A 24,484-nucleotide genomic window follows, 5' to 3' on the forward strand; every position below is an offset into this window, starting at 1 on the left:
GTGAACTAGGGTGGTGCTTTTTTAGTTTCTCTTTTTTTCCTCCCTAAAAGAACGTTTCCGTCTAGTAGTTTTACAAGCAGTCCGTCATTATACAATTTTCCGAGCAAAACGAATGGACTTGCGTGAACGCACTTCTGGTACATCAAACGGACGCAGAAGCAGTTTCTTAAGAAACTAAGGCCTTCATTTTTTCTTTTTCTTTTTCTTTTACCGAGTATTCTCTAGTCTTCGTCGTAAAATTTAACAACTCGAATGTGTCTCAGCGTTGTCTGTACTGTTATCGACAACGATATTCGTCATCACAGTGGTCAAAATATTGTGGACTCACGAGACGCAGCGCGTGACCAAGAGCAAGCGTAGTCTATAACTTTCTCGCAATATGATTGGTCTATTTCCCAAAATGAGCGTTTCTGATTGGCTATTACATTGCGTGACACATTGACGCGAGCAAGATCTGGACTCTTATCGAAAACGGCAAATTAATCAATCAGACTTCGAGATCACAAGCCATTGTGGTAAAAACATCTCTTCATTGCGGTAGAACTGAACACAGCAAAAATGCAATCAACATTTACCCACAGTGCCCTGTCAATTGATTCAAGTAGTGCTTCTCCTCACCGTGACTTCCTTTCCAGCTTGCGTGACAATATTGAATTTCTTAGCGGGGTGTAGATGCAGATGGTGAGTGTGCGTGGCATGCGCATGATGTTTGCACGATATCCCGCTGACCAGCCCAACAAGAAGAATCACAAGTCTCATCGTCCTGAGAAAAACGAACAATTCATTAAAAATGCCTTTAGTTGAGTTCACCTCGCTTTTGCAAATGCATCCTTTGCGTTTGGCCAAAAATTCTGGCGACAGTTTTTCTGCTAATCGGTTCAAAACCAAGACCAATCGTGACGTACTTTCACAAACGAGAGTACCCGCGCATTTAGGTGATTGCCTGCATCTGTCACGATTGGCCAAAACCCACTATGATGTCATGTGACATTAAAGTGGACGTTACTTAGATCACACATGAAACGCAAATGCTTCCACGATTGGAAGAAAAAACCAAGATCTGTCATCTCCTAGTTGGCTCGCGCACACTAACTCCCGTGTTTTCGTTCTTTCGTGTGAACGCTGATTACACTGGTGTTAGCTGTTGCTTTTGCCTTCGCCATGAACGTGTTAATCAAGCTTTACAGAAAGCTTGTTTCTTCAAGTCACTCAAGTTTGGAAACCGGGAGAAAGCATATGACACAAACTAACCTCTCGCGTCTACAACTATGGTATAAGCCAACAAAAATTGTGATCGTGTGACTTTTATCACCAGAACCGTTTGCGGGTGGCAAGCGGGTGGAAATTTAAAGACAAACTAGAAATGGCGGCGAACTATCCTCGACTGGATTCGCAACGAAAGTATTCAAAGATCTTACAAAATTTCCACAATAATATCTTGAATGCTTGATTTTTGGAAGAAACATTAATTAACAATTTAGTTGTAGTTTTTTAATTGGCCTCAAATGAAGTGGAAAATTTTCAAACAGCCAATAACCTGATTACTCAAAAAAATATACTTTGATTAAGAGTGCAGTGTGCGGACGAAAAACAAAAAGATATTAATACCATTCCACTAAAACTCTACGATTCTTTCCCAACGTTTACCCTGAGCAAATGAAAAACCCATGAGACAATTAACGTTCGCTGTTTCGCCCCCATATCAGAAGCATAACACATTTAATTCCGATTAAACACTTACCTATCTCTTGAATTCACGGAACATCGGTCTAAATTCCCCACAAAGACAACAGATAGTTTTTTCTTTTTTTGCCGCGGAAAATTTCTTGTCAATGTGTTGATCACGCAACTTTAGGTCACTGAAGGTCACGTGACTGAATTTAAACTCGAAGCTAACAGCCTCGTTTTGAATTTGCAAGCTAAAATGACAAATTCAACAATATATATATTTTTTTATTAAAATAATGCTATATGTCCATTTCACTTGTCTTTTCTTGCTTTAAATTAATATTTACTGTTCCTTGACGGAGGGAATATTACCACGACATTGCAAATAACCGATAGAAAGCTTAGAATTATAAAAACAATAACAACGATAATAATAATAATAATAATAATAATAATAATAATGATAATTAAAAATAATAATAATAATTGTAGTAGTAGTAGTAGTAGTAGTAGTTGTTGTGGTAGTAATTAATAAAGCTTTAATCTGATGAGGCCAGGAGCCCATCTGGAGCGTGCAACTTCCTTACAGCGTCTGTGAAACGGCGTTTTCACAAGTAGGTTTATTTTTAGACTAGCCCTTCCCGCGAATTAGGTCAAAAAACAAAGGCACTTCCGGTTCAGTGACCCTATGACGTCAGCTTAATTTCTTGTGATTGGTCATCGGGCTCCTGTGGGAGTCTCATTAGCGGGAAATTCAATCTAAAAATAACCTTACTTGTGAAAACGCCGTCGCACGAAAATCGGTAAGTTGCACGCTCCGGGTGATGGGCTCCTGATGAGGCTGAGCTGAGCTCAGGTGCTTTGCTAATTCGAATCTACTGCAAGGCAAACGAGATCTTCTATGTAATGGCGATGGCTTTTATGTGGGCGCAATATTTCACAAGTATATCTGATAATGTGCGATTCCATTGTTTTAAGTGAAAATGGACCATAGCATCCATCACCAAAGTAAGGCTTGAGTAGAGAGCGAGTCTTCCTTGCCATGCATAACTCTTCGTGCGCGTGAATCTGTTACACAGACACCTCATTGCCCGCATCGCAATTTTGGTTAAACGTAGATTCTCAACGTAGGACGAGGGGGGCGATTTTCTTCCTCGTCTTCAAAATCCAGGAATGTGTCTTCTATGTCGTCTTCTTCTTCTTCTTCTTCTTCTTCTTCTACGTCTTCATCATCAGAATGCTTGAAAATTTCAGAGCATGGTTCTCCCTTTAATTTTCCCGTAAGACAATTTATATATTTGTCAATATGAGCGCTGAGATAATTAAGAGGAGCCGACCCTTGGCTCAAAAGCTGATAGTGAAAATCTCGTAACTCGAACTGATTGCCCAGGGCCTTTTCAACTTTCCTGCGCATGTTCACTAGAGCCAGTTTCCCTAGCATATAAGCGGTCGCTTGCCCGGGAACGCTCTGGTATCTTGTCACTTCCTTCACGGCGAAATCTGTGTTGTCCCACGTATAATCTTCAAAATATTTCAATGCCTCGGTCCTGAAAAGCAAAACAACTCGGTCTTAGCAGAACACAACAAAAAACGTTAAACCTGTCTTTATCTGTTCAGGCGCCTCCTCAACTGACCTATGCCTGGTTTACTATCGAGCGGTAAGTGTAATAACAAATCACAAGAATTTTTTTTCTGCAAAGGTCTTTCGCGTGAGCCTGCGTCGAAAATGACGGTAGGTACTTGGTGTCTCTTTTTCTATTGTTTCAAATTTTTTTAACAAGGTATAAAACGTTCAGTAATTATACAATTACCCTACCCTGATGCATCAGTCAATTCCAGTGGTGCCCACCCCCCCCCCCCCCGGGCTAACCCCCGGGCATTAGCATTTTTTTAAAAAAATGGGCGAATTCCTCGGGGTGGGGACACATAAGCTGTCAAAATGCCCCGGGGTGGGGACGAAGAAAGAGGGCAAATGCCCCCGCCCCCGGGATCGTCGTCTTGAAGAATCAAGACATTTAAATGATGACGAATCGCATTTTAAGCTCGCAAAATTTGTCTTGAAGATCGCATCATTTAAATTCGCAAATCTTCTGTATTTTAACTCCACTTTCATGAATTTAAAAATTGCTGGGCTAGTTTTTAATGCGAAATGCGAAGTAGTCGTGTTTACGCAGTCTTCACGTCAGTGATTGTTTTGTGATATTAGTTCACCTTGTCGCTTTTAAATATTCATATGCTTACAAGTATAAATGAAGAAATACCTAAAATTGAGAAAACATACCTTTAAAAACATCCTCAAGTTCTTCGAGTCCGTGACGGACTAGCCACTTTTTAACGAAGGCCTCGTCTTTTCCGATAAACTCTTCCATGTTAATTCGAAAACATGTGTGTCAAATGCCCGGGGGTCGTCCCGGGGTAGGCTAATGCCCAGCCCCCGGGCCGCGATAAAATTGCGAATGCCCCATCCCCGGGACTGACAACTTGAGCAAATGCCCCGCGGTTGCCCGGGGGGGGGGGGGGATGGGCACCGCTGGAATTGATTGATGCATAACCCTAACGCTAACCCTAATCCTAACCCTGAAGGTTTTACCGTGTTTAGATAATTTTGTGCAATAGATAACCACTAAATGACAAAATACACCAAGTACCTCCCAAAATGACAAGCAAAAATGATAGCTGGTTACCTGGTCATTCCTTTATAATGCAGCCCAGTGTCAACAACCAGTCGAACAGCACGCCACACCTGCAAAGGGTGAAGGATTAGGGAGCTCAAGCAATCACGAATACAAAGAGAACGAAAACGCTAAAAAGACCAAGTTGAATAAAGAAAAACGATGCCTCTGTACGCCCCAGAGCCACGTGCATTTTACATATTGAAAAACTTCTTTGCCGTCGTCTTCAAAACAACACCGTGAAGTGACCCAATTTTAGGTTATGTGAACGACGAGAGCTAAAAGGCCGCCACGCAGCTTTCGGAACGACTGTCGGGATTGGTTCAGAAAACAATGGACACAAAGAATGATACAATAGAGCTGCGTCCTAAAGGGATCCAATGAAGTTAGAGGTTGCTGCTATCCCCAGTCTCCTTACAATTGCGGTTATGCACCCCACCGGAAGTTAACTAAAGGACATGGAAGGAAAATTGGTATGGAATTTTTCTAATTGTTTTCACCTCAGAAAACTATGATGTTTCGATTGAGCAGATAAAGAAAACCTGTCATATACACGGACGAAGTCAAGGGCTACGAGATTGTCATCTGAAAATATAACTTGTAATCATTTCGCGATTATTCTAAGTCGATCGGCTTAGAAAGTGTTCACCAACATTCCAGGAATAAAATTGGTATGAACAGAGGGTTGTTTGAAGAAAAAATTGAAGATTCATCGTCAGGTATTCGCGTCTTCCACGTAACCACAAATTTGGTCCTTTCACGTAGTTGTCAGGACAACAACGGCAAAGAAATGGACCAAAATGTACAAAAAAAACCAAAGACTATGCACGCGCTTCACGCGTGCAGAGTCTTTGTTTTTGTTCATGAGACCTATTATCTTTGCCGCGTCGTCACCTTCCCAACGAACGGCATTATAATTATAGTTTGGTGAAAGTAGTTAAAGCAAATGACTGGCTTCTCGTTAAATGTACCAACACAACTCTGAATTGAAGAAATGATCCTACAGCTTGCAGAGACAATTCAAGCGATTGTCCTTACATAAGATGGCACTGCATGAAGAGGTAGGTGGTCGGGTTTCACATCTAAAATAAACGCTTTCGTTTTTTTTAATGACTGTTATTTGTTTGAGCAGGTTGAAGTTTAGGCAGCTCTTCAGCTGATGTGGACCTACTATACCCACCCATCCACACACCCACAAGGTCAGCCACAACACCGGGAACTTCATACCCTACTCTTCTCGAACAGCCGAGTGCGTGGGTTTTGCACATGGAAGATATTTGTGAGACGGTGCCTACAGTTTATAGTCCTTATCCGAGAAGAATTGAAAGTCTAACCATTTGCGGGTGTAATTACTAAGGCAGCATTTTCTCCTCAATTATTCTGAGACCTTGAGCGTTGCCCCGACCGGAGTCAGAACTCACGACCTCCCGCACGCTAGCCAGCTGCCCAAACAACGAAGCCACCGGTTCCCAAAGACACTTTCCGAAGCGGGCCATCACTCTCTATGTGTTGTTTAGTGTTTTTTTTTTCCAGTTTGCGGAGCTAGCTAATCACTTTGTGCTTTACGATAGCTGCCACACCGCCCTCTGTAAATGAAAGGATTATCTCTTAAAAGAGTTTTAGCTCAAATCTTCACTTCATAACTTTTCACTTAACCGCGAATTCTATTCTGAAGCATACAGGAATCAAACTCCTGCGCTAGAATTCAACGCCTCAGTAAAGGGTTACACTGTCTTAGCAAGTCTCGCTGTTATCCTTTTTTAGACAAACATACCTGCCATTTTAGCATGCCATACAACTGTAAAAGGTTATGTTCGTATAAGTCCGCGTCATCGGAAAGCAGAGGGCTCTCAGCATATACTGCCCAGCCCTCTTGAAAAGCAACGTACGAGGTCTCCTTGTCGAGCCATCCAGGAACTCCGCCACACTTGTCGCGGAAATGTTCAATAAGGCCTGCAAAAGAAATTCATCGCGTTCAATCAAGACGGTTTTTAGTCCTTATCCGGGAAGAATGAAAATCTAACCCTTTGCAGATGAAATAGCCCATTTCCGAGTTGCTGTTTGCGTCGGTTTCAAAGCGAGTCCTAATGCACAACTATTCAAATGGAAATGAGTAGTGTATTTTCATGCCATAAAACTCATTATCATTTGAATGGTTTAGCACCAAGACTCGTTTTGAACCAGAGGCAAACAGCTACTCAGAAATGGCCTGTTACAAAGGTAGCACTTTCTACTCAGTTATTTTAAGACCCTCGACATTGGTTGTCCGATTAGGCTTTTGAACCCGCGACCTCCCGCACGATTTCTGATGCCCAACCCCAACGAAATGCGCCACCTCCCAAATTCCCCTATTCTAGCGGCTTTATGTTTACTTGGCCTCATACACCAAGTCGACAGCGTTTTCTAGGAGGAAATAAGCCATACACCAACACTGAGAAAGTCGTGCCTTCAAGTAAGTAAGGTTCGGGTTTTTAGTGGGCACTTCGCCCTAGTGCTTCCAAGCAAAAAAAGACTACGTTGTCCCTAACAATACAACGCAACCACTTTTAACGACAACATTACCATTGTTGGTTAATGTTGGCTATTGAGAAATTAAGCGCAATTATCAACCAACAGAGGAATTATTCTTCGCACCAAATTCTTTTCTCCGTAAGCGCCGGCTATCGGCGTCTTTATGGTGCAAAACAGATGCCTGCAATTTTCACAGAATACAATTGCAATTCAGTTGGCATTATTCTTACCCTGCATTTGAGTGTGATGCCCAGGCCTCGCCTCGTGCCCGATAACAGACCATTCTTGGAATTCAGGTCCATAATCCTTCAGGAAAAACGGAAGCCCAAAATAAGACGGAACTGTACAATTGGAATTACTGGGCCGGAAGAACATCGCTCCGTTGGATGGATTGAAATGCGGCAACATCTCTATCGGACAGTTCGGCGCGGTGACTTTAGGACCAGTAAAATAAAACATTGGCTGAATCTTGGGATAGATTTTATTCATAACATTCTGAATGTATTCACTCCATATTTGGATCGCTTCCCAGCGGCGCGGGCAGTTTTCTTTGGCCGAGCGCGCATCTGTGCAGATCATGTGAGCGCGTTCGTCGCTCTCATTGGCGGGAAATGGCGCAGGGTTGTGCCACTGATCTGAAGAGGTTAAACGTTTCTTCAACAACTCTACTGCCTTGGATCTCTTCCTTTTGCCAGTTATAATCTTGGCGATTTTATAAACCTAGTGAAAAGAAAGCGATTACCAGAATGCAAGAGAGGCTTAGGGCGAGTTTCAATCGAGTGTCGTAAAACCAAAACCAAAGTAATTACTTCGGCCAATCAAAAACGAGGGATACAATCCAGTAAACCAATCAAAATTCGAAGTAATTACACGCAGCCGACACAAGGCGCGGGAAAATGTGGACGCCCAAGTTACGATTGGTTTTGGTTTCACTTCTGATTGGTTGAAAAAGTGGCGCGAGAACTTTGAACCAATCACGGAGTGAAGTAATGCAAAACCAAAGCAATTCGCTAATTACTTTCGACACTCAATTGAAAACCGCTCTAACAAATAATAACAATAATCACCATGATCATCGTCGTCATCACTTGTGCGTTCGAATAGTACAAGGTCAGGAGCCCATCTGGAGCGTGCAACTTCCATACAGCGTCTGCAAAACGGCGTTTTCACAAGTAGGTTTATTTTTAGACTGGCCCTTCCCGCGAATTAGGTCAAAAAACAAAGGCAGTTCCGGTTCGGTGACCCTATGACGTCAGCTTAATTTCTTGTAATTGGTCATCGGGCTCCTGTGGGAGTCTCATTCGCGAGAAATTCAATCTAAAAATAAATCGGTCTGTGAAAACGCCGTTACACGAACACAGTAGAGTTGTAGGCTCCGGGTCATGGGTTCCTGACAAGGTGAAAGAATGAATGCTAGAAAATCAAATTTCCATTACCCAAGAGTAAGAATCTGATGTCAGGTTTGTCCCCATCAGCATCAGAAAAGAGTCTACTTTAACCAAGTTTTACGGGAAAATAAACAATAAGAGTGTTTTCACACACGTGATCAGTAACCTTGTTTTTCCACCGAAACAAAAAAAAACGTTTGCACGGTATTAGAGCTCAATTCCTAGAGGATTAGTTGGGAACACTAACATGGCCGCCGTTCTATTGTTTAGATAAACCAACATGACCGCCGTGACGTCACGTAAAACACTCCGTAGACCAAATCAGCAAATTGAACGTTGTTCCCAATTAAGGAACAATTAAGGGCGTTAAGATTCATTGTGTACTGTATTTGCACAAAAACGTAGCATTCACATTTAAATGATATGGAAATACCTGGAACAAAACCGTTTTATTCCCAAAGGGTTTGAATTGGGTACAACATTGAGTTAGTCGATTTGGTCTACTGTTTATTTTGCCGCAAAAATGGTTTTGAAGGCCAGGACACACTAGGTGACAAGTCGCAGTGACAGCCCTCTGCGACAAGTTGCTCCATGTGTACTACTTGCAAAACAAGTCGCTGCGACACGACGCCTGTCCGGTGCACACGCAGTGATCTTGTTTGAAGGGGAATGTGTGCCAGTTTTCTAATTCAATATGGCTGACCATATGACGCTCTCTAATTGGTTCATTTATATTTTGTCGCAGCGACTTGTTGCCGCAAGTGTACACACGATGCGACAACGCTGCTTTCGCTAATTTTGTCGATGCGATGAGTCGCACGAATTCAAACTGGTTTGAATTCGTGCAACTGATCGCTGCGACAAAATTCTGCCGCAGCGACAATGATTTTCATAAAATCAGCCGTGTCACGCAAGGCGAATTGTTGCGGCGACTTGAACCTAGCCTGCATAGCAAGCGTTTCCAGCTGGCGAGAAGCGAACTCTTTTTTGGGCCGCGCGAGAATTGAGTGAGCACAAAAAAGAAAAATACTCTCGCCCCAATTTTCGCGCGGCCAAAACATCGAAATTTGCGCGGAAACCCTTCGGAAACGCTTGCTATGCAGGCTAACTTGAACCCGCGACGGGCCGCAGCGACTTATCGTCTAATGTGTCCCGGCCTTAAGGACGATGCTTATTAATTCAAAGGTATTTTAGATCTTAGCAAGTGTTATTGAAATTCAAAAAGAAAATTGGGGCTAACTACGCATTTCTGAAAGATAATTAATGAACAACGACATGCTCTCGTTTCATGAAACTCTTCTTTGCTAAGTTTGAAGTTAAGGAACGTAGGAAAGATGTGGAACAACTTGCATTTTTGCAAGAAACCAATATCCAATGATGTTTTGTTGAAGCGTGAAAGATCTTTCTCATAATATTTGTAAAAAGCTGTAAAATACAAAGCAACGTAGGGCGGTCTCTTCCCAATTGAAGTTTAATTATCTCTGAAAAATGCACGGTTACCCCCAATTCTTTTTTGGATACCAAGAGCACCGTGACTTGCTGAGCTCTGCTTTCTCCGCATAGTTTTAAACCGCGCAAAAAAATATCCCTGTATTAGTAAGAAACACCCATAGGAAACCCGAGTATCACGAGATGCGAGATGCTTTTATGCACGGGTAAAAGGGTTTGTGTAACCACAACTATTAAGACGTCAAGTAATGTAATTTTACCTGAGGCATTAGCAAAGAATTCAACTGATACAGCCCAAGTTTATAGATCTCCTCTGGAGTGATGTCTATAGTTGTAAAATAAGATAAAATCGAGCGGTACGTTTCCTTTCCGTTCAACGTCCGGTTCGTGCCCGGCAAAATTCCGGTGGTTTTATTTCCCGGAACGCCGTCTGTATACACGTATTTTACAGGCAAATGTGCAAGACCGCTGGCTACATCATTGGGTAAGCAATGTCGGCTGTGTTCGAACTCTAAGTAGTGGATTAGATTTAGTAGAGGTTCGCCAACACCTCTCACCAACGCCTGATTTATTGCGTCTCTAACGCTCTGACCATCGTGTTGTTTTCGCCAACGCGCATTTACTCCCCTCTCCAGCTTTGCTAGATACTGGGGTCCTAAATATAGCTTTGTGTACCACTCGTACAGGACGCCAGTTGACGAGTTTCTCTTAACGACCATAGGGTACTTTTCTTTGAAGGCATCCAGCCCCGCTTTGCAATCTATGGACGAACGAACCATACCGACTTTAACTCCGAGAGCGATGTTATCTCTAAAAAACAAAACAATCCATCAGCTAGCTATAATTTGTTGAGGAGTATAGGCGTAACAGGAGCACTGGCTTAACCTGGGAGAGGTATTTTAGGCAATTTCAGCACTGATCGAATGGTCATAGAATTAACTAAAACATCAAAATAACTGTTCAAAGGTATAGAAAAACTCTAACAAAACACAGGGAAGAAAAGAAGGGATATGGATTGAAAAAACTGGAGAGGATTGAAATGGATTGAATTTGGGTAAATTTGAAAAACGTCGGCCCACCTTTTTTCAAATTTATGTCAGTCTATATCAAAATGTCATTTACACAGCTGGAAAATCATTCTCAGTTGTTATGTAGCCCTGATTTTGCAAATGAAAGACTCGTGCTAAGCCAATTTGACGTTTAGAGCTCATAATTAACAAAATTAAACAAAATTACCTAAAATAGCGTGACCTAGCCCCTTTAATTTGATCTGAATTTACAATTATCGTTTATTTAGAAGAATGAAAGCTTGATATGGATTATGGGAAATGGTCATATATTTTTGAAAAGACAGCCAAAGTGTATGGACGTAGGACTCGAACCTGGGAATGTTCATTATTAACCGGTCACCTAACCACTTGACCACCGCACCGCTAGCTGCTCAGGGACAATATTTTAAACGCTATTTCATAATGTTGTATCATCACTCGACAACAAACAACATTAAACACTGCAAAATGTCGGTTTCCAAACTCTACGACAAAGCTAAACATTTTAAAATCAAAGTATAGGCTTAACTTATTAATCTAGCTTAGGCGGTTAGGCCTAATAATTTTTCAGCAGCGATATTCTATGAGAGACTTAAATAAATGAGTTTTAGAGGGTAAGGTGTCTTGATCTTCAGTGGTGAAACGGAAAGAAGCGGTTCCTATAGAATAGAAGCTCAGTGTTCAAATCCACTCCACGGATATGATTTTTTATTTCCTTATTTTTTCTGCTACCACAAGTCCTGGGACACAGTGTCCTAAATTAACGATAATAGTAAATTCAATGCAAATTAGGAATTAACGATAATCGCTAATTTAGAGGCGGAGGAGATCATGTTGAAATAACTGCGCGCAAAAAACGAGTCGGGGCTTGGGCGCCTGCCCGCCTTGCCTCAACCAAAGTCCCCACTCGTTTTTCGCACGCAGGTTTTTTCGCTTTCCCGACTATCCGGGAACCTGGAACAGGCTAAGGAGAGGTTGTGGGTACAAACCAAGGAATGCCTTTATAATCTCATCTGCAAGCGGTCAGACTGTTAAGTCCCAGAAAAAGTTGAAGACCTCACGGTCAAAGGCCCACCTGTATCTTTCCAGGGTCTCCTTGTGTTTCATAATCTTGTCGATCACATGTTGGACATCTGCGTAAGTCCGAGGTTTTACGTGCCAAGCGAACGCATTTATTCCGTAGGAAATTTGACAAATAGGCTGCCAACAGAAGTAGTTTGGTCCCATCATCCAATCACCCGCGTAAAAGTTCACGTCATACGGTGAACCGAAAACGTGCTGAAGGAAGTGCTTTGCCTGTTGGTAAGACAACAAGAAGATGCGCCTTAATGAAAATCTGGCGCCATACAGTAATAAGAGAACTCACGCAACGACGACGTGGATCAAGATTTCCCCAAAACAAAGGCCTGAGGCCTGATTCACACGGTACCGGTTGAAAATTCGTGCATTCAGGGGTTCCGTTCCAAACGTGCGAAAATTTAGACGCCTCGTCGTTCAAAAATTTGAACGCCCAAATCAGGGATGAATTTTTAGCCTGTACGGTCGAAAATTTAACCGGCGCGCTGTGAACACCTAGACCGCCTAAATTTTTGCCCGGCAAAGGAGTGGTTGCATGGATGCGTGGTAACTGAGATACTATCGTTAGGTTTTCTACGACTACGGTGGGCAAAAGGTTTCAACACGTCATCAAAATTTGATTCAACAAAGCCTCACGAGAGGCATGGTATTCAGTCCCAGGCTGCAACCGTGGTTGTTACTATGGATACCTACATTGATACGTCATTAAGAGACCGATTTGCACGCACGTGCATACCCAACAGGGTTGAAAGAGCGGGGCAAATGGCTTATCATTCGCGATAACAAAAGAAATGTTTAATGGTTGTTAAAGCAAAGCTTAAATGCTTTTACACTCATTCGACATCGATTCAACTTCGATTCAACATGTTTTAACACGGTTGAAAAGGGGGGGGGAGGGGGGAATTGGCAGAAACGTGGCTGTTCAACAAAATCGAACATATTTCACAAAAAAAATAAGTTAAGTACGGTTAGGAAGGTTTGAAAATCTTAAATGCAAAGATCACTTTTAAAGCAACGAATATAGGCCATAAGTAATCTAGCATCGCGACACTAAATCGACAAGTTTGTTTGTTTATAAATCCCTTGAAGGATTAACTTGAGAACTTCTAAAGGAAGAAGATAAGCAGAGCCATCAAAGCTGGATTAGCAGTTAACGTGGTTATCTCAGGAGAACTTATTTTATCATGACATCCCAATCATGTCTATCTCGATCTTTTGAAAGGGGACTTCACTCATTAGTATACATCATCTATCGTGTTCTTGACTTTCTGAAGGCTGGAGAGATGCCTTGAACACAGAGATGCAGAGATAAGCCTTGAAATGACCGAAAACCGTTTACTGACAAACCGACTACGAACGTCCTAGTGTGAATTATGGCCCGCGTTTACCAAGTCAAAATCACCTCAATCAATTCTTTCCGCTCAACAATTCTTTGCTCTTGTCTAACTCTCACTCCTTCAAAGTCACTGTTTTAGAGGCTCCTAAAACAGGGGAAAATGGTTGTAATTTGATCTACAACCGCGCACGGAAGTGGGTTGAAGTCATAGACTGCTTCGCTTTGTGATAGTTCTTTGAAAACAGCGACGCAACCGAACCTGTTCCCCTTCATTGTTTCGTTATGGGATCAAACTATGACCACTTTTCCCGTCTTTCAAGGTGACAAAAAGTGAATTAATTGTGAAAACTTGACTTGTGAATACTGTAATGGCCAGTCTGACAACGGTTGTTTCGTTGCTGCCAAGTGACTCTTCATTATTACAATGTTCTCGTGAATATTAAGCGGTCACTAAACGTTATGCGATATTGCTCGTACTGAACTGATTACGAATGGAACTTTGAACGAAATGTTCAACGAGTATGCCGAATATCAGAAGGGTCTCTGAAGAGTCGCTTGGCGGCGACGAAACAACCGTTGTCATTACAGCATTCAAAAGTCAAGTTTTCACAAGTTAAAAAGTGAATTTTCAATTTAAACAATTCTTGAAACAACACAATATCTTTCGGACGATTTTGGAGAATAAATAACGGGGAAACTGAGTTTGTAGAGGTGATAGGCTGGCTTCCGCTTGCGAGGCAAGAACGATAAGCACAAGCAAAATACGAAAATTCACTATCGACTTAATCCTAAATCGGTGAGACTTATTGTTGGAACAAAAAGATCTTTATAAACGAAAAATTAAGGCGTCTGCGAATGTAGCCGAGAGGATTGAAAAGCACGCTATAGCAGGAACTAAGATAAGTTGAATGAACAGTCAAAATTCAACAGGAGATTTTGAAGCTATTTTTAGATGAAGTGATGTCTCTGTAAATCTTCGGTAAACTGTAATGTAAAGATCATAGATGTATATTTTCATGATGTACCTGTGAAAGTGCTTTGCCCTCTCGTGCCTTTAAATCTGTTTCGTTGACTTGGAGTTTTTGCAGCTTATCCAATAGTGCAAAAGCCTCATCGGCTTTCCTTTTGAGAGATTCAGGCAAAGGATCGTATGGAAAATACCTTTGAAAAGAAAAAGCTTGCAGATTATTGGTGATAGTAATGGGTAATAGTTTATATACCGCACACATCACATACAGTCTCTTGGGGCAGTTTACAATTTTCTGAGAGACGGACCACCAACACTGGGGCTTTCCTCAGTCTCTTCACGAACAATGTGTGGGTTCTTCCTCTACGAAGAGGACGAGAACGAGTACGAAATTCGACTGCCCGTTTTTAGCGAAAACCCGGACGATTAATCTTACTCTTTGTTAGCAGTGTTGGTTACTCAGTTATTCTTATTGCTGGTAACTGAGCGTTTTTGCTGATCGAAAAATGCCAAAACTGCCACCTCGTTGTTGACTTGTTTTGACACAACAACACTTTTGCAAAACCTCGTACTAAAATGACGACGGCATCACGTTTTTGCCGCTAAAATGACGCAGGTTTACGCGCGCTCATTGTTGTTCTATGAGAAAATCTCGTACTCGTAGTCGTTCTCGTCCTACAATCTAAAGCTCTCTAAATAGGGCAACGACAACGTCAAAAAGCAGTAATATTATACAATACGCACTTAATTGACCGCTCCCCATAGGGGCTTTTCAGGGCCAATGAAACACAACGAAACAACAGAACAGAACAACATCAACAACTGTTAAGAATCCCAACTGGCCGGAGGCAAACCAGTTGGCTATTTACAAGTGCAACTGCCAAGTTAAAACAGGGACTACCAGGAACAAATTTTAACGAGTGGTCAGAGCAGGTCTTGAACCCGGGATCTCTGCATCTCAAGGCAAGCACCCTAACCACTTGGCCACACTGCCTCTCTTATTAATGATAAAAGATGAAAAAATGATCGTGCTGCACGTGCGGCAAGCATTTCTGTACATTTCTCTCCCGTACTCGTCAAAACAACAACGTAAAATGACCAATTTTCAGGTTTTGACGACAACGTGGAGAAACAACAGTTAATCTTTACTTCCCTCTCTTTGGGAGGCTAGGTTAGTGCGCTCGAATCCGGATCGAGTGGTCCGGGTTCGGGTCCTGGGACCCATTTCCCGAAACTTTACGGGCCATTTTCGGGTGTCACATTTTCGGGTGTCACATTTCCCTCTGTATCTCAAGAACGGAGAGGAATTAAGTCGCCAAACTTCACAGATATGTTTCTTTTAGTTGGCTTGAAAACATGTTAAAAGATAGGCTTTCCAAAAGAAGCGGTTGGCAGTTTCACAAATGGCTTTTCGGGCCCGAAAGGTTTTCGGGACTTTCGAGAAATAGGCCCCTGGCCGGGGGCATTGTGTTGTGTTCTGGGGCAGGACACTTTACTCTCGCGGTGCCTCTCTTCATCCATGTGTTTAAATGGGTACCGGCGAATTTAATGCTGGGGGTAACCCCGCGATGAACCGGCATCCCATCCGGCGGGGGGAAGGGGGGAGTAGAGATACTCCTAGTCGCTTCATGCTACAGAAACCGGAGATAAGAGCTGGCATGATGGGCCTTCTAGGCTCGTAGCAGACTTTACCTTTTACCTCTTTGCTTCAAATCCGTACATACCAATCTGGTTATAGGATATTTCGCACATATTGTAGAACGTAGACAAGATAGAAACACCGTGAAACACTTAGAATAGCTCAAAATACTAGTTTGATGTGACGTTTTCGTCGCCGTAGCCGTGGTGGTTTCTTGAACTCCCTAATTAGCAGAAAGGGTTATAAGACGGATGCTACGATTTAAAATAGCCCTTATCTGAGAAGACTTTAAAAAGTCTAACCATTTGCAAATGAAACCACAAAGGCAGCAATTTCTCCTCAGTAAGCCCCTGAATTCTGGTCCGACCGGGGTTTTGAAAATGCGACCTCTCGCTCGAAGGTCTGATTCTCAACAGAGCCACCGTCGCAACTAACTACCAGGTATTCCTTCAGGGCGACATCCTTGTTGTTTTATTCTAAAGGGAAACGTTTTTCGCGATTCTGATGCATTACAAAGTTCGCGTGTGAGGTACATAGGAGTTACCAGTGCTTGCATCGCTCACAAATTACATTCTGAGTAAAGGAAATTAATATGGGCGGGTATTCTCGGTTTTCACATGACGTCACGACCGCCATGTTGGTGCCCCGACCAAATCCTCCGGGAATTTAACTCTATTATTATGCAAACGCTTCCTTTTGTTTTCGTTGAAAAACATGGCTGTTGATCACGTGAGTGAAAACCAGCAATACAAAGCGATCGGTTCAGATTAATGAACACGAATTAATGCTTTACGCGATCACTCGCAGAAGTCTTATCAATAAAGCTACTAACTGGATTATAAACCGAATAAGGAGGAGATAACTTTTCGGTAAACGGCCGAAAAGTATATCGCGTCGCACCCTTCAGTGTCTCAGTGATAACTCTAGGTGGGATTCAAATTTCTCGGCTTATTCTAGACTCTTAACGACACAAAAATATGTTCATTGTATTAAGTGTGCTCTATCATATGAAACAATTTCCGACTTGTGCAGTCCATATTTTAGTGCGCTAATTTGGGGCGGACCTCAGTGTTGATCCCATAAGAAAGGTGGACCTCTACGTTTGACTTGTCTGCATGGAAGACGGGATAATCCTCAGCAAAAAAGCCAGTTCTTGATTCACGTAACTTTAGAGGCTCTTTTAACTTTACAGGAGGTTTTAGCGTGACCTCATCGCCGCCATGTTGGTGGACGAAAACAAAAGATCTCTCATTAGCTTCTTTTGTTCGTCCACCAGAAGTCGTGGGTTTCTCTATTGTAATTGGTGTCTCTTGAGGTTGGTTGAAAATGTCCTACACAACCAGTCCCAGGATAATTCCAGATTGAAGTGCTTTTCTTCTTAGTCTAAGCCGGTACCTAAGCAGCACCTAGATTCTGTAAGAAAGTATCTATATCAAGTCTGTCCAGCATTTGACCTATGCTTTAATATGGTCAAAGAAATAAAAGTCTTTCCCACCTATGCCTCTATTTTGTATTTTTTGTACGTAGCTCACTGAACGCCTCGACATGACAATAAAAATGTGACGTGAACGCCGTGTTCTCCAGTATAAGTCTTTCGCGATTATTCCATCTCGTTCACGTCGCACGATGTGGGCGACGTATCCTAGAAATAAATTGGTACGAGCGGTTTCAGACTGAAAATGGTGAATGAAAGATTCTTTGTTGCATGCTCACACTTTGGCATCATAACCGAAAATTTGGTGATTTCACGTCGTCGTTAAGGTCCGGTAGTACGGGCAGCATTTTCCTTCAAATTGTCTCGCAACATTAGGGCCGTTTATACGAGAGAAAATAAGCCGCGGCTAACTCTGGCCGCGGCTTACGTAAGCCGCGAAAGGAACTATTTATACGAGTATAAACTCCCAGGCTAGGATAAGCCGCGGCTTGAGAAAGCCGTGAACGTGGATTTTGTACCATTTATACGGGGTGTTCACAGCTTACGTAAGCCGCAGCCAGAGTTAGCCGCGGCTTATTTTCTCTCGTATAAACGGCCCTATTGTTGCATTGAAACCCTTTGTTGCGCGTATTACCGCGTGCGTGACCAACTTGTCTCGCAGCAAAATATGGTGATGTAAGTTGAGGCAACGTGTCGCGAAAAGTAAACTCGAGTTCTACTTTCTGTAACAAATTTTAGTTTTGTTGCTCGTGTAACCACTGAAGCTACAACTTGCCTCGTAACAAGTTTGAATTCAACGCTTGTGATTTGGATGCCAGCGAAGCGCGGCTACGCGGCAAATTAAAAAAAAAAAAAAAAAAATGGCGGACGGAGAAGACAACCTTTAAGCTGTTGAAGTAGACCAGAAACTCGCGGAAAGCCAGAAATTTGCCCGATACAAAGACCTATCGTAGTAGGGACACCTCGTGTGTCCCTTCAAAAGACAAGCAGCAAAAAAGAACATGTACAAAAAAATGCGTGCCACACGTGCAGCACGATTATTTTTCTCTTTTAACGAATGATATTTTTAATTTGTTTCAGTCGTAGCGTTGCCAACGTTGCCGTGGCGGTGGGTCGTTTGTTAAACTCCCGTTATTCACCGATTGTCGCTTCAATAACGATGACAAACCACTCAAAACTGATCTGCTCTGTCTGTGTGACACCATTTTTTTAATAACTGACTGGTTATCTGAGCTGCTGGCATCTGCGGTCTACAAAGCTTTCATGTTGGTGGCAAAACATACATATGCCGTGAAGACGTTGGTTCTCAAGCAGTGCTGTTAACCATAATTTGTTTTTTTCGATTTAACCGTGATGACCTTGTAGAAATAGGAAAAAAAACAGAGAGATTCATTGCGTAATCTGGGTTAGATTTCCGGAATAAAAGCTGTTTGGCTTTCTTAGAGATCGCCGGTATAACATTTCCAAAGTTAACAAATTGCCGCGCGCGGGTCTCTTTGTAATGAAGATTGAAATTCTAACAAAGTGCACCAAAAAGGCGATCTGCATTTCAACGCATTTTCTTTTCATTCCGCATTTTTTCCACATACTGAAATTTATCTTTTCCCACTCCGATAGTTAAAACCCTTAGCAACAATTATGCTGATCTGCGTGAAATAAAAATGCCATACCGACATATGTCACTGAAGCAGGGAATAGATATATTGACTGATTAATCGTCTAACCAACGTCATCAAAACTGTCATCAAGAAAGGAAACACGTTTCCTGACGTAAAAAACGAATTTTGTGCAGAACAGCATAACGATGACAGAAGGGAAACTACTTTTGTTCAGTCGAACGTGAAAAAAAAATGGATTGTTTAATGGTGAAACTACGCCTTATCTTGCCCGTTCCGGTGTGTGAAAATCCCCTGAAATCCTTTAACAAAAAGACTCTGATAAAATATTGTGACCAAAGGCTAATAGGATTTAAACGAGACGAAGCCGGAAAATCGAGGAGATTCCTTCACATGCAATATCATTATATCAGTTATTCACTGATCGACTCCTTTTAAAAATCCCTTAATACACAACACGCAAAACTGACTTTAAAGTCGACAACTTTCAAGATCACCCTCTCTTGCGACTCTTAAAAAAAACTTTTTTAACCCGATCAGATTTCGACTGCTAAAAAAAAGATAAACAGCACACAAATAACCATTGACCTCACATAATTTTGCCACATAGACCTCACACCTGTATTTGACATATTCCTCAATTTCAGCTCCTCTCAGATTTGGCCTCCATGCAACGTTGTAAGGATGGTGTTCAAAATAAGCTTCTTGGACTTCTTCCAGCAACGCGGGCAAACCAACGCGAATAGCTTCGCTGGAGAAATCACACGGTGTTCTTGTTAACTTCGATACAGTGTTCTTCGCCAGCGTAGGGGACTCGCTGCAGTTTTTGTCGGCATTATGAAGACGAACAGAGCCTATGATGACTACCAGTACTCCAATTAAAACAATAATCAAGCCTAGTATCAAGAGAAAATAATTGCTACACATAGAGTATTCTTCATCGCGTCTGTTTTGACGGTGATGCGAGACCATAACTGTTGTAAGTTGCTCAAGTGTTTACATCACAATGTTGAGTACAATGTCCTTTGTAAGCCGTAAAGTGAAACTATCAAGTGACATGTCACGGAGGTTGACAAGGTCATATCAACATCCAACACGACAGCGTGAGAATACGCATTACAACTGACTCAAACTTACAATACAATTTACTCGCAAAACACATGCGCAAATTATCTTTCTTCCTTTCAACATCAAATGGAAGAAGACTAAATTCTACGCGAAAACATTTTTGTCTTGGCTGGCAGACAGCCACATCTACACCATGTCAAGGAAATTCCTCTTTATGCGCTCCGCGAGCTTCTGGCGCCGATGGTGATAGAGAGGTTACGGCAAACGTCACACTGGTAGAAGAAAAGAGTTTGCCCGGAGAGTTAATACATATACCGCCGAGCAACTTCGCAAAAAGAGAGAGAAGAGGTAGAACGAGAGAACTTTCAAGCAGCAGCTTCTTCTTTGCCGTTCAGTTCAAGTCAACACAATGCTTAATTTCCCAAACGTGCATGTAAAAAGGTTAAGATAAACGACCCTTTCAGAATGAAGTAATGAGAAGAGTAGTCTGAGTAGTGACCAGTAGTGAGAGAAGAATGATCACCACAAGTCTTGTACGTTTTCTTTATTCTTTAAATCTTGAAAATTGTTAGCGAATACGATTTTCTTATTTAGAAAAAAAGTTTGCGCGCAATTCTCGGTTCCTCGCGAAAGAAAATGCTGTTTCGATGATGCGTCGATTTCTGAAAAGGTATCGAGTTTTTCCGCCCTGCAGATCTTATCGGAGTTTCCCTGTCTATTACTGAGCTTTTCAATCAAGCGTTGACAGAACTATGTATACCACGTTCAGTGATTTGCAACGAATTATCGCGCCAAGTTTTCACCCAATCAGAGGCTAAACTGAAGTTTTGGGTGACTTTGCGTCGCGCCGGAACCCAATGTGACTTAGATAAATTTCTGAAGAACTAATTGACCTTTGTCTTGTCTGTTCACAATTCTGTGAAATTCTTCTGCTCAATAATTTATCTTATCAACCGTTAGAATGCTTACGCCCGTTTTCCCGCCTTTGGCACCGACTGCCTGCGTAGGTGCTTTACTGATTGGCTCATTTGATTACTTCGTTTGTTGTGATTGGCCGCAGTAGTTACTGTGGTTTCAGATCGATGCGCCAGCCAATCAAAACGCTTCATGCACCCCGCGGAAGCCGTAAGCTCCATAAATTCGTGTTCTGGTTGGTTCATTCATCACTTACATTTCATTTTGAAAAGTATGGGAAATTGTATGAACGCGAGTGAATACGCGAGTGTGCTTTGAAAACTCAAAATTGCATGAACCGCGAGAAAGTGCAATTTGAGAAGTTTTCCCTCCCTGTCTTTCCACGGCAACTTCCGTTTGCATTCTATAACTTCTACTGCACTATGTAACTTACTTATGAAATAGAGAATTTATGCAAACAGAAACGTGATATTCTGCTTTCCAAGAAATAGAAAATGAGGTCCCTCATTTTCAACTGATTTTAGAATACCTTTCAACACCCCTGAACGGTACGCAAAAACTTCTACCTAAGGCCTCGTCCACACTATGCCGGATAAATTTGAAAACGCAACTTTATTGTTACGGTTAGGCCTTCCGTCCACACTACAACGCACATATCCGCATAAAAAGATCCGCGAAAACGGAACTTTTTGAATACGCTCTCCAGAGTGGAACAATTTGAAAACGCAACTTTTTTGTATTAGTGTGGACGGAGAACATTTCGTATCCGGAACTTTTTGAATACGCTTGCGTCATTTTCTCATGTGATTTATCATGTTTTCTGCGTTGTTGGCAATAATTTGTTCTTTAATCGCTTATTTGGAGTTAAGTATTGCTTCAGTTTACATGAATATTGTACGACAGAGAATCAGGAATAACTTAAGACAATCATTGGTGTCAAAGGATACTAGCAAAGCGACGCGACGCTCTTAACCTTACAAGCAGAGACGCTTCTGGACTCGACCTGGCAGAACGAGTGCGTGGTGAGACAACTTTGTTAACGAAGTTGCTGTCGCTGAAGAATGGAGAGAAATTTTCGAATGTCTACTTACTGTGAGCATGCTCAAAGCGAGATTAAGCAATTGTGCCGCGGATAAAACGCTGTAGTGTGGACGAAAAACTTTTGTTCCGTTTTTGCACCTAAAGTTGCGTTTTCAAATTTATCCGGCATAGTGTGGACGACGCCTAAATCCGGATTGCTCTGAATTTAAAAATAATGGTCATAAACCCCAAAAGTGTACTTACCGACGAAGTTATCTACCTGACACCACATCAACAAAAATACTAGTCGAGGGATCGAGTGTAAATAACGACCCATTTGGTTTTGTTTATAAAATTCACCAGTCCTGTCTTAGATTGTTTTTGCTGGTAACCAAGCCGGATCTAAGAACAAACACAAAATGAAGTTAAGAGAGAGCTCTCTAGCTGAGAATATGATCTTTTAATTATCTTGCCTTGTCTTTCTTTCCTATATCCCTTACTCCATTTCTTGACTTTCGTCTTCGAGTTTCCGCTGAGTTTCGCAGCAATAGACTCCCTGAGGCCAATTTTAAATAGAGAAAGACCGTGGCAAGAAACTCTGATAGTTCTTCGCCTTCGAAAGAAACAGCTCAGTTGTGTGTACTTACCTATTTTCAACACATAGCGGTGGTCAGTTATGTGGTGGCTCTTTCTTGAAAAAAATTTAGACAGTGAAAGGGTTTTCAATCGAGAGTCGACGAAAATTGCTTTCTTGCCCAATTACAAGCAAAAACAGCTCCATGAACCAATCAGAATTCGAAACAGTAACACGTCACTTTCTCAAAGAGCGGGAAAATTAACGTGTGCCAGTTACGAATAGTTTTGCTTGTCATTGGTGGAGAACGTGGCGGGAAATTTTTAAGCCAATCGCTACGACAATGCAGTGCAAGTCAACTCTAAGGAATGGAATTAAGGAATGGTGTTAAGGAATTTGAGTTCTACGACGGCGACACCGACAAAAACGTCACCTCAAAACATAACTTAGCACTTACGCGATTATTCCCCTCGCGTTCACGCCGTAGTACCCTAAATAAACTGGGTACGAGGGATTCCAGAGTAAAAATAGGGAAAGAAAGGTTCGCATACACGTATGCTCACGTTGTCGTCAAAACATCAAATTCGGTGATTTCAAGTTGTCGTTACACAGAGTAACAAAAAACTATTTGCTAAAATCGGTGCCGCAAGTGTAGCAAGATGATTTTCCGCTTTTAACCAATGATATTATTCAGTGATGAAATTATATATATGAAATGGATCATATATGAACTGTGGATATGAAATCAAGTGAAGCTACGACCCTCGCAGTTATGAGCGCAATTTTTGCAATTGCGTAAACTACTACTTACTTACTACTTATCCTTATCGGGCCCATGAGGAAATTGGAAATTGCGTAAAGAAGCCTGAAAAATTCGGGTTGAAGTCCTGAATTTTTCAGGCTTCTTTACGCAATTGCAAAAATTGCGCTCATAACTGCGACGATCATAGCTTCACTTGATATTATTCAGGGTTTCCGGAAGTAGTCGCTACTGCAGTTACTTGCGTTTCTGGCAAAAGAACCGCCTTCAGCGTTGAAACTGGATTGCCCGCATTATATATTACAAAGTCAACTGGAAAAAGCAATATTTAAAGGCCCATTTTCAGCCTATTGTTTTGAATCCCGATCGGCCAACTATATTTGTCGCGCCAGTTCGTGCTTTTGAAAACAAGAAACATCGCCATTTGTCTGATCGTCGTGCCGCTTACCGGGTGATTTTAACGAGTGAAACCGCTAGAATTACCTTTTATCTTTGTGGAATCGACTGATTTAGACATTGGAGAATCACCGAAGCGGAATTTTTACGGTTTGGCTATAGAACAATTCTAAAGCTAACGAGCCAGGTGACATTGTTTCAGTGCTGAAATGCACGGCTTACTTTATACTTACTTTCCCTTTGTCAGTTTCGATTTATTGGGATACCTGGGACGAAGAAGTAAAATGCTCCTGTAAAAATGCTTGTGCTCAAAAGAGTGACAGAGATTGCTGTCTTTGTGGAGCGGAGCGCAAAACCTGTTCGCCGTGGCAATCAGTCATGTCGACTGTTGTCCGATACTATTCGACCTCAAACAGAAATACTTTAAACAAATATAGACAAAATACTTTGATAAAATTATGAAATGATAAATAGAGAACGCATTCACAGGACAGGACATGGAAAATTTATTGATCTATAGGTTTTGACGAAGAAAATTCTGAAAGGCTTCTCAGATTTGTCGAATTTTTGTAATTTCGCGTAATACACGAAATCATGCAGGACGCGCAAAGCATTCAGGGTGAAAATGGGCCTGTAATGGCTTGTATCTGAATTGTATTGCGAGGACTTGTTGCGCCCTTATAGTCAAGAGGCCAACTTCAAAAAAGTGATTTTTTAAAAACGTTTTGAGTAGAAGCAGGAAACATAGCTTAAAATCTTCTCTTTATTATGCTTATCAAGAAAAATGCTGTTTCCACCTCGAAATGTTTGGTCTTCGGCACTTAAGGGGGGGTTTTGTCTAGAAGCTCGCTCCTGCAACATGGAAACGAGGCTGGTACATAAAACCACTTGCTTTCACCGTAATGACTATATTGAGTATATAAAACTTACCAGTTATACTTAGT

General features: G+C 41.8%; 2 protein-coding genes across 2 annotated transcripts in view; both read right to left on the bottom strand.

Annotated features, from left to right (window-relative positions):
• Positions 1 to 1,849, bottom strand: part of LOC138045250 (cuticle collagen 2-like) — a 9,553-nt gene extending 7,704 nt beyond the window's left edge. Inside the window, exons 1-2 of the mRNA XM_068891680.1 lie at positions 1,742 to 1,849; positions 619 to 763 (exon numbers count right to left, since the gene is read on the bottom strand). Of these exons, the coding sequence (XP_068747781.1) occupies positions 619 to 759 (141 nt within the window). The 5' untranslated portion in view covers positions 760 to 763; positions 1,742 to 1,849. The remainder of the gene's footprint in view (positions 1 to 618; positions 764 to 1,741) is intronic.
• A 131-nt stretch (positions 1,850 to 1,980) lies between these two features.
• Positions 1,981 to 20,056, bottom strand: LOC138045245 (uncharacterized). Its single transcript, XM_068891671.1, has 8 exons — positions 19,427 to 20,056; positions 14,176 to 14,311; positions 11,813 to 12,033; positions 9,949 to 10,498; positions 7,082 to 7,571; positions 6,115 to 6,293; positions 4,353 to 4,411; positions 1,981 to 3,215 (listed from the first exon to the last, which is right to left on the bottom strand). The coding sequence occupies exons 1-8, from the start codon at positions 19,777 to 19,779 to the stop codon at positions 2,777 to 2,779; spliced, it is 2,427 nt and encodes an 808-aa protein (XP_068747772.1). The 5' UTR covers positions 19,780 to 20,056; the 3' UTR covers positions 1,981 to 2,776.
• Positions 20,057 to 24,484: the final 4,428 nt, after the last annotated feature.

The sequence above is a fragment of the Montipora capricornis genome, chromosome 4 (assembly GCF_036669925.1).
Source record: "Montipora capricornis isolate CH-2021 chromosome 4, ASM3666992v2, whole genome shotgun sequence".
NCBI classification, from domain to species: Eukaryota; Metazoa; Cnidaria; class Anthozoa; order Scleractinia; family Acroporidae; genus Montipora; species Montipora capricornis.